This window comes from Eurosta solidaginis, chromosome 1 (genome assembly GCF_040869045.1).
Source record: "Eurosta solidaginis isolate ZX-2024a chromosome 1, ASM4086904v1, whole genome shotgun sequence".
Taxonomy (NCBI): domain Eukaryota; kingdom Metazoa; phylum Arthropoda; class Insecta; order Diptera; family Tephritidae; genus Eurosta; species Eurosta solidaginis.
In genome coordinates this window covers 391,489,778-391,508,133 of record NC_090319.1, presented here as the reverse complement: position 1 = coordinate 391,508,133, position 18,356 = coordinate 391,489,778, and the positions used below count along the sequence as shown (strand labels likewise).

Here is an 18,356-nt window from a genome sequence, read left to right as displayed (position 1 = left end):
GGGGGCTCTTCCGGCATCATTTCTGGATGGTTTTCGGGATCCGTCCGGGATCCCATCAGGGTAATTTCGGGACTATTAGGGGATCATTTGTTGACCTTTCCGGCATCATTTCTGGATAATTTTCGGTATCCGTCCGGGATGCCGACGAGGTCATTTCGGGATTATTTCGGGATCATTTGGGATACCTACCGGCATCATTTCTGGATGGTTTTTGGGATTCGTCCGGGATCCCGTCGGGGTCATTTCGGGACTTTTTCTCGACTAATACGGGATCATTTGCGGACCCTTTCGGCATAATTTCTGGATAGTTGTCGGGATCCGTTCGGGATCCCGTCACGGTCATTTCGGAACTATTAGGGGATCATTTGAGGACCTTTCCGGCATCATTTCTGGATAGTTTTTGGAATCCTTTCGGGATCCCGTCAGGGTCGTTTCTGTTTTTTTTCGGGATCATTTAAGGATGGCTTTCAGTATTCGTCCGGGAGCCCGTCAGGGTAATTTCTGGACTTTTCCGAGACTATTTCGGGATCATTTTGGGACCTTCCCAAGATCATTTCTGGATGGATTTCGGGATTTATCCGGGATGCCCTCAGGGTCATTTTGGGACTATTAGGTGAGCATTTGAGGACCGTTCCGGCATCACTTCTGGATGGTTTTCGGTATCCGTTCAGATTCCCGTCGGAATAATTGCGGGACTTTTTCGGGATCATTGGGGTCCCTTCCCACATCATTTCTGGATGGTTTTTGGGATTCGTCCGGCATCCCGTCGGGGTCATTTCGGGACTTTTTTTCGACTAATACGGGATCATTTGCGGGCCCTTTCGGTATCATTTCTGGATAGTTGTCGTGATCCGTTCGGGATCCCGTCAGGGTCTTTTCGGAACTATTGGGAGATCATTTGAGGACCTTTCCGGCATCATTTCTGGTTAGTTTTCGGGATCCTTTCCGGGTCCCATCAGGGTCATTTCGGGACTTTTTCGGCATCATTTAAGATTGGTTTTCAGGATTCGTCCGGAATCCGTCAGGGTAATTTCTGGACTTTTCCCAGACTATTTCGGGATAATTTTGGAACCCTCCCAAGATCATTTCTGGATGGATTTCGGGATCTGTCCGGGATGCCGTCAGGGTCATTTTGGGACTATTAGGTGATCATTTGAGGACCTTTTCGGCATCACTTCTGGATGGTTTTCGGTATCCGCTCAGGATCCCGTCAGAATTATTGCGTGACTTTTTCGGGATCATTTGGTGTCCCTTCCGGCATCATTTCTGGATGGTTTTTGGGATTCGTCCGGCATCCCGTCGGGTTCATTTCGGGACTTTTTCTCGACTAATACGGGATCATTTGCGGGCCCTTTCGGCATCATTTCTAGATAGTTGTCGGGATCCGTTCGGGATCCCGTCAGGGTCTTTTCGGAACTATAAGGTGATCATTTGAGGACATTTCCGGCATCATTTCTGGATAGTTTTCGGGATCCTTTCGGGGTCCAGTCAGGGTCATTTCGGGACTTTTTCGGGATCGTTTAGAGATGGCTTTCAAGATTCGTCCGGGACCCGTCAGGGTAATTTCTGAACTTTTCCGAGACTATTTCGGGATAATTTTGGGACCTTCCCAAGATCATTTCTGGATGGATTTTGGGATCAGTCCGGGATGCCGTCAGGGTCATTTTGGTATTAGGTGATCATTTGAGGACCTTTCCGGCATCGCTTCTGGATGGTTTTCGGTATCCGATCAGGATCCCCTCGGAATCATTGCGGGACTTTTTCGGGATCATTTGGGGTCCCTCCCAAGATCATTTCTGGATGGATTTCGGGATCTGTCCGGGATCCCGTCAGGGTCATTTAGGGGTGCGTTCGAGATCCCGTCAGGGTCATTTCGGGACTTCTTCGGGACTATATCGGGATCATTTCTGGATGGTTTATGGGATCCGTCCATGACCCCTTAAGGGTCATTTCGGGACTATTAGGTGATCATTTGAGGACCTTTCCGGCATCACTTCTGGATGGTTTTCGGTATCCGTTCGGCATCCCGTCGGAATCAATGCGGGACTTTTACGGAATCATTTGGGATTCCTTCCGGCATCATTTCTGGATGGTTTTCGGGATTTGTCCGGGATCCCGTCGGGGTTATTTCGGGACCTTTTCGGGGCTAATACGGGATCATTTGGGGATCCTCTAGGGGTCGTTTCGTGACTTTTTCTGTATTATTTCGGGATCATTTTGGGACCCTTTCGGCATAATTTCTTAATGGTTTGCCGGATCCATCAGGGTCATTTCGGGACCATTTTGGGATCATTTGGGGACTCTTCCGACATCATTTCTGGATCCGTCCGGGATGCCGTAGGAGCCATTTCGCGATTTTTTGTTACTTTTCCGGGATAGTTTTTGCACCCTTCCGGGATCATTTCTGGATCTGTGCGGGGTCCCATCTGGGTCAATTCCGGACTATTTCGGGATCATTTTGGAATCCTTCCGGAATCATTTATGTATGGTTTTCGCGATCCATCGTGGATCCCCTCGGAGCCATTTCGGAACTTTTTCTGGAGTTAGTCGGGATAATTAGGGACCCTTCCTGGATATTTTCTGGATGGTTTTTGAGATCCGCCCGGGAGCCCGTCAGGGTCATTTCGGAACCTTTTCGGGATCATTTTGGAACACCTTCAGGGATCATTTCTGTGTGGTTCTCTGGATACGTCTAGAATCGTGTCGCTCTCATTTCGGGTTTTTTTGGGACTATTCGGGGAACTTTTGGAGACCCTTTCGGGGCATTTATGGATGGTTTTCGGGATCCGTCCGCGATAGCGTTGGGGTCATATCGTAGCTTTTTCTGGATAATTTCGGGATCATTTGGGATCCTATCAGGTTATCAGCTCATTTAGTTCTTTTTTTTACTCAATTACAAAAATAAAATGCATTAGACAGAAAACACAATTTTAAACAGATAATAAGCAGGCTAACGCGAATAGCCCATATATTTAAAATTTTCCTTGCGGACGGGGCCGCGGGTAAAGGCTAGTAACTAATAATTTTGCAATGTTTTTATGCATGGTGCATAATAAACTGTTTGAGATATTGACTCTTATAATGTGAATAGTTCGTTGTGATCGCAGTGTGTATAAAAAAAAAAAACAAGCAATTTAGTAATTATATCCATTCAGTTGTGCATGGATTTGTCTATTTATTTAATTAAATATGACTTGCCGTTGTGGGACGAAAGTGGAACGTGCTCAGGCCAAAGTGCAGTGCTCTAATTGTAATAAGCTTTTCCACCTACATTGTGTTGGTATGCAACAGTCTGACTCAGAGTACCTTTTGAGTTCAAATACCCCATTTCTGTGCGATGAGTGTAAAGCTGTGCGCCGTTGTTCTCTTCGGTCTCCGCTTAAAAATAATACAACAAGTAATGAGCGCCAATGCAACCAAAACATTGACAATCAATCTCTTGCGTTGTTGATCGATGAGCTCGCTGAAGTTAAAGCTCTTAATTCTAATATTCTGTGTGTGGTTAATGCTGTGAGAGAAGATAATGAATGCCTTCGCAATAAAGTTGAGACTCTTCAAACTGAAATCATTGAATTGCGCTCTATGCTTGCTGAAAATAAATCGATTGTGACGCACTTGCTTTCTGAATTCAGTGAAGTGCGTGGCATTGTTAGTGGCCCTTTGGCCAAAGAGAAGGATAGTGGAAAGGAAATAATTGTGTCTGATGGTAATGGTGTACTCAGTGCAGTCAATACTTCTTATTCTGCAGCTGAGACAGCTTCTGTTCCAACAACAAATATGCCATACGCCTTCGTTGCTGCTTTGTCAACTAGTGTAGTTACTAATACTTCCTCTTCTTATACCTCTTCTTCTGCTTCTACTGGCCAAGAGACAATGCTGCCGTCCCCTCATGTTGCTGCTCCCGCTACTGGTACACCGACTGCGGCGCCAGTGTTTCCAACCCATATGAATGCAACTAATTTAGATGAACCATCTGCAGGTGCTGACAACCAAAGTGATTGGAACACTGTGCGTAAAAAAAAGAGGTCTAATAAAAGCAAAAATAAGTCCTCTGGTTCTAGTACAGCAAATTCTTCCCAAAGCGATTTAAATTCAAATCTGTTGCAAGATTCTGGTAACAATGCTGATTCCAGGGCAAATATCAACGCTAGCCCCCCAAAAAATGCAAACGCTCGGAAATTAATTAAACCCTTAGTTATTATTTCGAGCTCCAGTAATGAGTTACGAGCTGTTGTCAGAAGAAAATGGCTCCATATATCTTCCTTTTCTACTTCAGCAACAGCTGACCAGGTAAAAAAATATATTGCTAGACATACTGGTATGGAAGAAAACTCCATTATTTGCAGTAGTCTTAGCAAGAAAGGTGTGGATCCGAGCTCTTTGAGACACCTTAATTTCAAGTTAGGCGTTAATGCCAACTCATATGCGATGATGTTGCGGCCTGAAATATGGCCTGCAAATATTGTTGTGCGCCCGTTTAAATTCAAGCCAAAAAACGACGAAAACCAACCGATGTCCGACGGCAATCGGTTGGGTTAGATGGAGGAAATAATCACCTAAGATTATATATGCAGAATATGGCTGGTGTTAGAACAAAATCCCAGCTGGTGCGGCTATTTAGCTCCCATGAAGAATATGATGTTTTTGTCTTCATTTAGACGTGGCTAAATGAACATGTTTTTCGCAAAGATAGAAATTCAAACCTTACTGGTTGTGCACGAGGTGGTGGAGTTCTCATTGCGGTACATTCCAAACATCATGCTTCTGAAATCATACTGGAAAATAATAGTGCGCTACTAGACCAGCTATGTGTATGCATTCGAGGCTCATCAGACCCTGTTTTTGTTTGTGCTTCATATATACCGCCCAATAGTAGCTACGACTTATACACTGCACACGTCGATAATATTACGTCACTGGCATTGAACAAAGTTGGTGGTGATCATCTCTGCGTGCTGGGTGATTTTAATCTGGGTAATGTAAAATGGTCACAGACTCTATCAAACTCGGCTTTAATAGCATGTGAGGTCATTGGCTCCAGTGAAATATATTTAATAGATAGTTTTTTAAGTAGAGTTAAGATATTAAACAAATTAATCGTTTTTCAAACAGACTAGGTCGTACTTTGGATTTGATATTTTTATCTAATAATCTAAATTTTTCACTTTTTGAATGTATTTCTCCTATTAAAAAATCCGATTTGCATCATGTTCCATTAGTTCTTGATCTTGAGTTTTATAAATTTGCCGAAGCGAGTACTACCAGCTCTAATTTTGCTTTTACTTTTAAGAGATGTGATTTTTCGAACTTGAACAATCTTTTGATGGAAATAAATTGGGATAATTTGTTTTGCAGTCTTGATACCACTAAAAGGTTTGAGATATTTAAGTCTACTGTTCTGCAAATTTGTAGAAATGTCATTCCCTTGGCTTCCAAAAAGAAGTACAAGGTGCCCTGGCATAATAGAGCCTTGATGAAACTCCGGAATTTGAAAAATAAATTTTCGTAAATTTAAAAGAACTCAAAATCCAACGTTTTTCAACCTGTATAAAGAGTATGATAAGAAATTCGCGTGTCTGGATAAATTCTTACACAGAAATTATATTTTAAATTTTGAGGAAAATCTTAAATCTAACCCAAAATCATTTTGGAACTTTGTCAACTCGAAGAAATCAGTTTCGAATATTCCGTCCTCTCTTTTTCTTGCTGAAGAAACTGTCGATACTCCGGAGGGCGCTGCAAATCTTTTTGCTGAATACTTTATGAACAATTTCACTTCTGACTCTGTCAATCTTGATAATATTACTTTTAATATTCAGGCTTCTATTGACTTCGGTAATGTAGTACTGCCTAAGGAAGATGTTCATAATGGGCTTATTCGGCTTAAGACGTCGACGAGTACCGATATCGATGGGTTCTCTGCAATTTTGTTTAAACAATGTGATTCCCTAGTCTATCCACTGTTGTTAATTTTTAATAATTCGTTATCTACAGGAACTTTTATTGATGCGTGGAAAGTAGCGTTCATTACACCTATTTTCAAGAGCGGCAATAAAAATGATATTACTAATTATAGGCCTATTTCAAAACTTTCCACCATTGCGAAGCTCTTTGAATGTATCATCCAAGATAAATTACGTTTCTGTGTAAAGAATTTTGTGTGTCCAGAGCAGCATGGATTTTTTCCAGGACGTTCAACTGTGTCTAATCTGACTATTTTCTCGGATGACTGCCTCGCAGCTTTTCAGGCAGGATATCAGGTTGACGCTGTGTATACTGACTTTTCCAAGGCATTCGATCGGGTCTCCCATGTTATTTTGATAAAAAAGTTAGCCTGTTTGGGCTTTCGCTCAGTATTTTTGAGTTGGATTGAATCCTACTTCTTTAATCGTCGTTGCATGGTTGTAGTTGATCGTGTTAGGTCTCGTCCATTCGTTGCTTCCTCCGGTGTACCACAAAGTAGTATCCTGGGTCCACTGTTTTTTGTCATGTTTATTAATGATATTCGCTCTTGCTTCTCTAAAGTAAGATTCTTGCTGTATGCAGATGACCTTAAGATATACTTGCCTATTCATAGCCTTCATGATGCGGTATTGTTGCAAGAAGCTTTGGATAAACTTAGTAACTGGTGTAATAATAATCGGTTATCGCTTAACCTAAAAAAGTGCTTTCAAATAACTTTTTCGAAGCGTGTCAACTTGATTGATACCGTGTATCAAATATCAAACTCGCCCCTGTTGCGGGTTAGTGAAATTAAGGACTTGGGAGTAATATTTGACTCAAAGTTTTCGTTTTCAAGTCATATTAATGTGTGCATTACTAAGTCGTATGCCATGCTAGCTTTTGTTAGGCGTCATAGCTTGGGTTTCAGTGACCCGTATACGCTAAAGCTTTTATATTCTGCGTTTGTGCGATCCAAACTTGAGTACGCTTGTTTTATCTGGTCTCCGTATTATTCCTGCCATGTTGCAAGAATTGAACGAATCCAAAAAGTATTCGTACGCTTTGCATTACGCAGTCTGCGCTTCTCGGATCCTATCCCGACTTATACAGCTCGTTGCTTATTGATTAACTTAAAATCATTGCAGGACAGGAAGACAATTTTATCGCTGTCGTTCGTTTTCGATTTGTTACGTGGGGTTGTTGATTGCCCTGTGCTCTTGGAGAGGATTTTCATTAATATACCGGCTAGAGCTCTTCGTGCTTCTGAGTTTTTTCATATTGGTGTTCTCAGGGCTCTTTATGCGCGGAATGCACCAATTACTAGAGCGTTAATTGAGTTCAATAGAATTTCTAAATTTTGTGAGATAGATTTTTCTTGTTCGAAAGATGGCTTTCTGAGTATTTTAAATACTTTTTATAAGTAAGGTAATTTATATTATTATACATTGTTAACTACTTTACACTTTTATAATTAGCCTATAAGATTCTTTTTTAATTGGCTTAAATAAATAAATAAATAAATATGCGTCTAAGTAATTTCATGAGCAACGACCCTGTAAGAATACAGTCGGCTAAATACCAGGGATTACAGCCACTGTATTCAAAAGTTTTTTGAATGGAATTCGCGACTCTATCTGGGCACAAGTGTTCTTTTCCCTTGTTTAGTGTATTCTCTTTAACTTAAATGCACTTTCGATTGGAATATGTTAATTTTAACAAATTTTCTTCTAATGCATTAATGAGTCTGACTTTCTTGTCTTACAGGGAAGTTATGCCACGGAGAGATAAAGAAAATGTTAAAATCACTTGGATGGTACAATTTTTGATACAACACCGTTTTTTGGGCCTTTTTCTTATGATGTGGACGCCGCGCTATACTGAGGGGAAAATGCAGTGATACAGACAATCTGAGTTTGAGCCACCAAAACCCTCTATTAATCCTTTCACTCAAACTTACCAAAAAATTATTGTGATCCAATGGTGGCATAAAACCAGCCAATACACTTTGCGCGCTCATTATACATCGTTCAGCTGCTGAGCTTAGTACATGCACTTGCTGCTGCGTGTAGACTCCATTCGGTGGTAATAAACGATAGTACCGCATTCGTAAGTTTTTGCCCAAATTATAAGCCTGTTGACTACCTTTCTGTCGAAAATACAGAGAAAATTTGAGAACATCTCTTATTATTCTACTTACCGATCCATCTTAATTCTATTAAAGAGGCCGATCTCGACGAAATCTATATCTATAAATCTTATAAAATAAAGTCACTAAATATCGTTGTACGTCCATCACTTAACACAGAATGTCTGATCTGAAAACTTTTCACGGTTCGATTTGTCTGCTTTTCGGTATATGGGTAGCTTTTGACTAGATTGGTATCAACAACACTTTTTTCCGGGAAGTAGACCAGGAACCGACTGGGACTGAGACTTTGACTGGGATTAGGGCTGGGACTGTAACTGGAACTGGGACTGGAAATAAGGGAGAAAAATTTGAAGAACCAAAAGAGAATAAAAGAAGAAGAAAGAGACGGAGAATGAGATAGAATGAGACGAAGTTAGAGGGATAGGAAAAGAAGGAGTGGAAAAGAAGGGAGGGAGAATACGGAGAGGGAGAAAGAGACGCAGAGAACGAGAAGTGCAGAGGGAGGTGTAAATAAAAGGATTAAGAAAAAGGAGGGAGGGCGGGGGCAGAGTAAGATGAAAAACGTCTTAAAATTTTTGCAGGTAGGCGAAAGTTAGGGAAGAAAAGCGTCTGCCGGGTCTGCTAGTACATATATAACAAGTAAAGGTGTCTAAGTTTGGGTGTAACCGAACATTATATACTCAGCGCGACCTTCAATTGTACATTTCATTACAGATAAACTACTTTTCGACATAACACTTGGCACCGTCCGTTTAAAAAAAAGATGTATCCCCATTTCCTCTTACAATAAAACTTGATAAGTGAAATATCATTGATTCAAAACTTTATATTATATTGTTACGAATGTTAGCAAAACTAAGGGGTACTGCCATCTCTATGCCGATGCTAAGCAGTGACGTGAATGCACATCAATAATTTAATAATTTTGTATACACCTATGTACGTACACGCAGCGGAGAAGAGATGCACAAACACATGCAGATATCTTATCTGAGATGCTCCTAAAGGTATGCAATTATAATTGTGGAGTGTCGCTCACACATACAAGCGCATGGGGTATGAGAGAAGCTATAAAAATTATACATCTATAGTTGTAGCTGAGAAATTTATAACTAACTAGTAAGTTCTGGAATTAGGAAAGCCTAGAAATATGCACCGAGGAAAGCAGACAGTATAAAAAGGCGACAACAGTAGAGGCGAGAATCAGTTTCATTGAAGCTATCAGTCGGTTTGGTTATTTAGCAAGCTAGTTGCAAAGTATAAGTGTTATTGTGAAGTACTTTAATAAAGGCCATTTTTCCATTATTCAATATTGGACTTATTTATTCAACAGTTTAGCGATACGAACGTTAGCAGAAGATTGCAAATAAGGGGAATTGCAGTAAATTCGTTACATTATTATAGCTGATAGGTTATAGCTTATTATTCTAGTCTACGACCCTTTTAAACTTGTTTTATATCTAAGTTGCCGTGGTCTTTAACCGATCCCGTTTGGTTGTACAGGTATAAAGGAATCGAGATAGATATAGACTTCCATATATCAAAATCATCAGGATCGAAAAAATATTTGATTGAGCCATGTCCGTCCGTCCGTTAACACGATAACTTGAGTAAATTTTGAGGTATCTTGATGAAATTTGGTACGTAGGTTCCTGAGCACTCATCTCAGATTGCTATTTAAAATGAACGATATCGGACTATAACCACGCCCACTTTTTCGATATCGAAAATTTCGAAAAACCGAAATGGTGCAGTAATTCATTACCAAAGACAGATAAAGCGATGAAACTTGGTAGGTGAGTTGAACTTATGACGAAGAATAGAAAATTAGTAAAATTTTGGACAATGGGCGTGGCACCGCCCACTTTTAAAAGAATTTAGAAGTTTTGTGAGCTGTAATTTGGCAGTCGTTGAAGATATCATGATGAAATTTTGCAGGAACGTTACTCTTACCACTATATGTCTGCTTAATAAAAATTAGCAAAATCGGAGAGCGACCACGCCCACTTTAAAAAAAATTATTTTTTAAAAGTAAAATTTTAACAAAAAATTTAATATCTTTACAGTATATTAGTAAATTATGTCAACATTCAACTCTAGTAATGATATGGTGCAACAAAATACAAAAAATAAAGAAAATTTCAAAATGGGCGTGGCTCCGCCCTTTTTCATTTAGTTTGTCTAGGATACTTTTAATGCCATAAGTCGAACAAAAATTTCCCAATCCTTTTGAAATTTGGTAGGGGAATAGATTTTATTTTCTGTGAAAATGGGCGAAATCGGTTGAAGCCACGCCCAGTTTTTATACACAGTCGTCCGTCTGTCCTTCCGCATGGCCGCTAACACGATAACTTGAGCAAAAATCGACATATCTTTACTGAACTTAGTTCACGTACTTATCTGAGCTCACTTTATCTTGGTATAAAAAATGAACGAAATCCGACTATGACCACGCCCACTTTTTCGATATCGAAAATTACGAAAAATGAAAAAAATTCCACAATTCTATACCAACTACGAAAAAAGGGATGAAACATGGTAATTGGATTGGTTTATTGACGCGAAATATAACTTTGGAAAAAACTTTGTAAAATGGTTGTGACACCTACTATATTAAGTAGAAGAAAATGAAAAAGTTCTGCAGGGCGAAATAAAACACCCTTAAAATCTTGGCAGGTATTAAATATATAAATAAATTAGCGGTATCCAACAGATGATGTTCTCAGTCACCCTGGTCCAAATTTTGGTCGATATCTGGAAAACGACTTCACATATAGAACTACCACCACTCCCTTTTAAAACTCTCATTAATACCTTTAATTTGATACCAATATCGTACAAACACATTCTAAAGTCACCCCTGGTCCACCTTTATCTCGAAAAGGCGTCCACCTATAGATATAAGCCCCCCGCCCTTTTAAAATACTCATTAACACCTTGCGTTTGATACCCATATTGTACAAACGTATTCTAGAGTCACCCCTGGTCCACCTTTATGGCGATATCTCGAAAAGGCAACCACCTATACAACTACCACCACTCCCTTTAAAAACCGTCATTAATACCTTTAATTTGATACCCATATCGTACAAACACATTCTAGAGTCGCCCCTGGTCCACCTTTATGGCGATATTTCGAAACGGCGTCCACCAATAGAACTAAGGCCCACTCCCTTTTTAAATACTCATTAACACCTTTCATTTGATACCCATATTGTACAAACGCATTCCAGAGTCACCCCTGGTCAACCTTTATGGCGATATCTCGAAAAGGCGACCACCTATACAACTACCACCACTCCCTTTTAAAACCCTCATTAATACCTTTAATTTGATACCTATATCGTACAAACAAATTCTAGGGTTACCCCTGGTCCACCTTTATGGCGATATCTAGAAACGGCGTCCACCTATGGAACTAAGGATCACTCCCTTTTAAAATACTCATTAACACCTTTCATTTGATACCCAAATCGTACAAACAAATTCTAGAGTCAACCCTGATCCACATTTATGGCGATATCCCTAAATGGCGTCCACCTATAGAACTATTGCCCACTCCCTCATAAAATACTCTTTAATGCCTTTCATTTGATACACATGTCATACAAACACATTCCAGGGTTACCCAAGGTTCATTTTCCTACTTGGTGATTTTCCCTTATTTTGTCTCCATAGCTCTCAACTGAGTATGTAATGTTCGGTTACACCCGAACTTAGCCTTCCTTACTTAGGTAGGTATTAAAAAGTATTTTAAGAGGGAGTGGGCCATAGTTCTATAGGTGGACGCTATTTAGGGATATCGAGATAAAGGTGGATTAGGGTTGACTCTAGAATTTGTTTGTACGATATGGGTATCAAATGAAAGATGTTAATGAGACTTTTAAAAGGCGTGGGCTTAGTTCTATAGGTGGACGCCTTTTCGATATATCGCCATAAAGGCGGGCCAGGGGGTTGACTCTAGAATTTGTTTGTACGATATGGCTATCAAATGAAAGGTGTTAATGAGTATTTTAAAAGGGAGTGGACCTTAGTTCTACAGGTGGACGCCTTTTCGAGATATCCCCATAAAGGTGGACGAGGGGTGACTCTAGAATTTTTTGTACGATGTGGGTATCAAACGAAAGTTGTTAATGAGAATTTTAAAAGGAGTGGACCTTAGTTCTATAGGTGGACGTCTTTTCGAGATATCGCCATAAAGGTGGACCAGGGGTGACTCTAGAATGCGTTTGTACAATATTGTTATCAAACGAAAGGTGTTAATGAGTATTTTAAGAGGGAGTGGGCCATAGTTCTATAGGTGGACGCCATTTAGGGATATCGCCATAAAGATGGCCCAGGGCTGACTCTAGAATTTGTTTGTACGATATGGGTATCAAAAAAAAAGGTGTTAATGAGTGTTTTAACGGGGAGTGGGCCTTAGTTCTATAGGTGGACGCCTTTTCGAGATATCGCCATAAAGGTGGAACAGGGGTGAATCTAGAATTTGTTTGTACGATATGGGTAACAAATGAAAGGTGTTAATGAATATTTTAAAAGGGAGTGGGCCTTAGTTCTATAGGTGGACGCCTTTTCGAGATATCGCCATAAGGGTGGACCAGGGGTGACTCTAGAATTTTTTGTGTATCAAATGAAAGGTGTTAATGAGTATTTGGGAGTGGGCCTTAGTTCTATAGGTGGACGCCTTTTCGGGATATCGTTATAAAGGTGGACCAGGGTTGACTCTAGAATGCGTTTGTACAATATGGGTATCGAACGAAAGGTGATAATGAGTATTTTAAAAGGTACTGGGCCTTAGTTCTATAGGTGGACACCTTTTCTAGATATCGCCATAAAGGTGGACCAGGGGTGACTCTATAATGTGTTTGTACGCTATGGGTATCAAATTAAAGGTATTAATGTGGGTTTTAAAAGGGAGTGGTGGTAGTTGTATAGTTGAAGGCGTTTACGAGATATCGACCAAAATGTGGACTAGGGTCACCCAGAACATCATCTGTCGGGTACCGCTAATTTATTTATATATCTAATACCACGAGCAGTATTCCTGCCAAGATTTCAAGGGCTTCTGATTTCGCCCTGAAAAACTTTTTCATTTTCTTCTACTTAATATGGTAGGTGTCACACCCATTTTACAACGTTTTTTCTAAAGTTATATTTTGCGTCAATAAACCAATCCAATTACCATTTTCCATCCCTTTTTTCGTATTTGGTATAGATTTATGGCATTTTTTAATTTTTCGTAATTTTCGATACCGAAAAAGTGGGCGTGGTCATATTCCGATTTTGGCCATTTTTTACACCAAGATAAAGTGAGTTCAGATAAGTACGTGACTAAGTTTAGTAAAAATATATCGATTTTTGCTCAAGTTATCATGTTAACGGCCAAGCGGAAGGACAGGCGGTCGGCTGTGTATAAAAACTGAGCGTGGCTTCAACCGATTTCGCCCATTTTCACAGAAAACTGTTATCGTTATAGAATATATGCCCCTACCAAATTTCACAAGCATTGGTAAATTTTTGTTCGACTTATGGCATTAAAAGTATTCTAGACGAATTAAATGAAAAAGGGCGGAACCACGCCCATTTTGAAAATTTCTTTTATTTTTGTATTTTGTTGCACCATATCATTACTGGAGTAGAATGTTGACATAATTTACTAACATACAGTAAAGATATCAAATTTTTTGTTAAAATTCGACTTAAAATTTTTTTTTTTTTAAACTGGGCGTGTTCGCCATCTGATTTTGCTAATTTTTATTTAGCACACAAATAGTAACAGGAGTAACGCTTCTGCCAAATTTCATCATGATATCTTCAACGACTGCCAAATTACAGCTTGCAAAGCTTTTTAATTACCTTATTTTAAAAGTGGGCGGTGCCACGCCCATTTTCTAAAATTTTACTAATTTTCTATTCTGCGTCATAAGGTCAACCCACCTACCAAGTTTCAGCGCTTTATTCGTCTTTGGTAATGAATTATCGTACTTTTTCGATATCGAAAAAGTGGGCGTGGTTGCAGTCCGATTTCGTTCATTTTAAATAGCGATCTGAGATGAGTGCCCGTGAACCCACATACCAAATTTCATCAACATACCTCAAAATTTACTCAAGTTATTGTGTTTACAGACGGACGGACGGATGGACGGACATGGCTAAATAAATTTCTTTTTTCGCCCAGATCATTTTGATATATAGAAGTCTATATCTATCTCGATTAGTTAATGCCTTTACGGATTGCCGTTATGCAAACAAAGTTAATATACTCTGTGAGCTCTGCTCAGCTGAGTATAAAAACGAATAGACAAGAACGAGAAGGGAATATGGAGGATACATTTTATAGTAGAATGGGAGTGGGAGAGCAATTACTTGAACCAAAAATCTTATATTAGGTATAGCGATTCTATATATTTATGAGAAAATTGAGGTGGGAGAGGTAGAGGTATGGAGGTGGAAGTGGGAGTTGGTGGGGGAATTGATAGTGGGAGTGAGAAGGGAATGGGAAGAGGTTTGGGTAATTTTGAGTGCAAATAGGGGATGGACAAGAATAAGAAGGAGAAAACTATATCATAATTAATTGATTGGCTATTAACCGTGCATCATCCCAGCAATCCCTCTTTTGCGCTAACTGATGTCAATTGAAAGCATCAACGAAAGACATGTCTTCTTCCACCTGACTCACCCAACTCAGTGGAGGTCTCCCCTTTCTCTGTCTCCAAACTGCTGTTTCGATTAAAATACTTTCTTGACCGTCTTTGCCCATTCACACAACATGGCATACTCCGCGAAGCGTTAGGTTTTTTATACTATCTACTTATGTGCGTGGAGCTCAAGAAGCTCATCATTCCACCCGCCGTAAACGATTTTGATAATACCCGCCTTGAAAACCAACATCGTGGCCTTCGATATGGTTCCTAGCACTTTAGCCGCAATTACAAGGAGCCATGTTCAAAACATGGTTCAATTGGGCAATCCACATGAGTCTCATATTCATTGTAAAGTTTTATGTTTTAAGTCCTTATAATTTGCCTCTATCAGCAATCTACATATGTAAATGTGACCCGGTCTATGAAAAGGTGCCTTATGACTCAAAAAAGAAATTGCGAGAAACAGTTGTTAAAGATAAACAATGCATTTCTTCAGTTTCTTAGTAGTAGTAATTTTTATTAGTCATAAGCCACCTTTTCATAGACCGGGTCACATATATAAAAATGAGTAGCGGTGCGTTGATTGGTAGTTTTGTGTTTGATTCATTCGTTTTGGTTTAAGGATGGTTTAGAACAACGATCCCTACATGCTTACTTAATTGGCCCTTAACCGTTTAAACGGCAAGACGCGCCAGTCGCTTCTTCTCTGTACCAACCGGCGCCAATTGGTCATACCAAGGGAGTTTAAATCGTTTTCCACCTGGTCCTTCCTGCGGAGGCCACCCTCTACCTCTGCTTCCATAGGCGGGTTCCGATAGAAACACTATTTTGGCCGGAGCGTTATGTTTTATTCGTATAACATGGCCTAGCCAGCGTAGCCGCTGGGTTTTAATTCTAGTCCAGCGAATTAATGATGCCTGCGTAGAGCTCGTACAACTCATCGTTAAATCTTCTTCGGTACTCCCATCGCCAACGCGTAGAGGTCCATAAATCATTTATTGGCAAGGGTGATTCTTCGCTGGATTTCAGAGCTGATGTTGTTCGTTGTATGGCCACTCCAATAGATGTGACGCATTTCTTGGATGGAGGTGATGTCAGATTTTGCGAGCCGCTTGATCCAAGACTGCGCCCTCTTGCAGCCGCACCTGCCGATGGAAGATCCTCCAGCTAGCCCTTAAATCGATTATGTCAGAGCGACCTAGCCAGGTTGTTGCCTTCTCACATTACTCACCACTAAACGGATGGCCGCAAGTGACCGGAAGTAGTGAGCTGCTTGAACCGCGTGCAAAAGAATCGCTCTGGCCATTCCCAGGTGGATGGCGGTCAGAAGCTTCCCCCACTTTCGTGGACTTCTACACAAGGCTCCACCCTCCAACAAGAACAACGATCCCAGGCAATATAAATTTCGTATTGTCTAAAATCCAATATGTTTGGCTCAAACTATGGATATTTGAGTAGGTGTACTTTATATATTTATCTGCATCGAATATTATGGAAAAGTGGACGGTCTCGCGCACCCTATTAAGAAAAATTTAAATCTGCTTTATCTCCGCAATAATTTGAAGTAGGAATTCAATATTTAACATGGAGATTCGATATATGAGGGAATTCAGGGAGTGCGAGTGGTAGTGGGAACGGGAATGGGGTTGGTAGTTTAAGGGAGATAACAAGGGATCGACAAGAATAATTAGAAACAAGTAAGGAAGGTTAAGTTCGGTTGTAACCGAACATTACATACTCAGTTGAGAGCTATGGTGACAACATAAGGGAAAATAACCATGTAGGAAAATGAACCGAGGGAAACCCTGGAATGTGTTTGTATGACATGTGTATCAAATGAAAGTCATTAAAGAGTATTTTATGAGGGAGTGGGCCATAGTTCTATAGGTGGACGCCATTTAGGGATATAGCCATAAAGGTGAATCAGGGTTGACTCTAGAATGCGTTTGTACGATATGGGTATCAAATGAAAGGTGTTAATGAGTATTTTAAAAGGGAGTAATCCTTAGTTCTATAGGTGGACGCCGTTTCGAGATATCGCCATAAAGGTGGACCAGGGGTGACTCTAGAATGTGTTTGTACGATATGGGTATCAAATTAAAGGTATTAATGATGGTTTTAAAAGGGAGTGGTGGTTTTTGTATAGGTGGTCGCCTTTTCGAGATATCGCCATAAAGGTGGACCAGGGGTGACTCTAGAATGCGTTTGTACGATATGGGTATCAAATGAAAGGTGTTAATGAGTATTTTAAAAGCGAGTAATCCTTAGTTCCATAGGTGGACGCCGTTTCGAGATATCGGCATAAAGGTGGACCAGGGGTGACCCTAGAATTTGTTTGTACAATATGGGTATCAAATGAAAGGTGTTAATGAGTATTTTAAAAGCGAGTAATCCTTAGTTCCATAGGTGGACGCCGTTTCGAGATATCGGCATAAAGGTGGACCAGGGCTGACCCTAGAATTTGTTTGTACAATATGGGTATCAAATGAAAGGTGTTAATGAGTATTTTAAAAGCGAGTAATCCTTAGTTCCATAGGTGGACGCCGTTTCGAGACATCGCCATAAAGGTGGACCAGGGGTGACCCTAGAATTTGTTTGTACAATATGGGCATCAAACGAAAGGTGTTAATGAGTATTTTAAAAGGGAGTGGGCCTTAGTTCTATAGGTGGGCGCCTTTTCGAGGTATCGCAATAAAGGTCGACCAGGGGTGACTCTAGACTTTGTTTGTACGATATGGGTATCAAATGAAAGGTGTTAATGAGTATTTTTAAAAGGGAGTGGGTCTTCGTTCTATAGGTGTTCGCCTTTTCGAGATATCGCCATAAAGGTGGACCAGGGGTGACTTTAGAATATGTTTGTACGATATGGGTATCAAATGAAAGGTGTTAATGAGTATTTTAAAAGGGCGTGGGGCTTAGTTCTATAGGTGGACGCCTTTTCGAGATATCGCCATAAAGGTGGACCAGGGGTGACTCTAGAATGTGTTTGTACGATATGGGTATCAAATTAAAGGTATTAATGAGAGTTTTAAAAGGAAGTGGTGGTAGTTGTATATGTGAAGGCGTTTTCCAGATATCGACCAAAATGTGGACCAGGGTGACCCAGAACTTCATCTGTTGGATACCGCTAATTTATTTATATATGTAATACCTGTCAAGATTTTAAGGGTTTTTTATTTCGCCCTGCAGAACTTTTTAATTTTCTTCTACTTAATATGGTAGGTGCCACAACCATTTTATAAAGTTTTTTCTAAAGTTATATTTCGCGTCAATAAACCAATCCAATTACCTCACCATGTTTCATCCCTTTTTTCGTATTTGGTATAGAATTATGGCATTTTTTTCATTTTTCGTAATTTTCGATATCGAAGAAGTGGGCGTGGTCATTGTCGGATTTCGTTCATTTTTCATACCAAGATAAAGTGAGTTCAAGTAAGTACGTGAACTAAGTTCATTAAAGATATGTCGATTTTTGCTCAAGTTATCGTGTTAACGGCCATGCGGAAGGACAGACGAACGACTGTGTATAAAAACTGGGCGTGGCATCAACCGATTTCGCCCGTTTTCACAGAAAACAGTTAACGTCATAAAATCTATGCCCCTACCAAATTTCAAAAGCA

The 18,356-nt window shown here is 40.1% G+C and overlaps 1 protein-coding gene across 3 annotated transcripts in view; it reads right to left on the bottom strand.

The window, feature by feature from the left end:
• LOC137238488 (lysosomal acid phosphatase) overlaps positions 1–18,356 on the bottom strand; it is a 118,857-nt gene that overhangs the window by 33,001 nt on the left and 67,500 nt on the right. For all 3 annotated transcript variants that reach the window (XM_067763541.1, XM_067763540.1, XM_067763539.1), the window contains one exon: positions 7,901–8,089. In XM_067763541.1, coding sequence (XP_067619642.1) covers positions 7,901–8,089 — 189 coding nt within the window. The remainder of the gene's footprint in view (positions 1–7,900; positions 8,090–18,356) is intronic.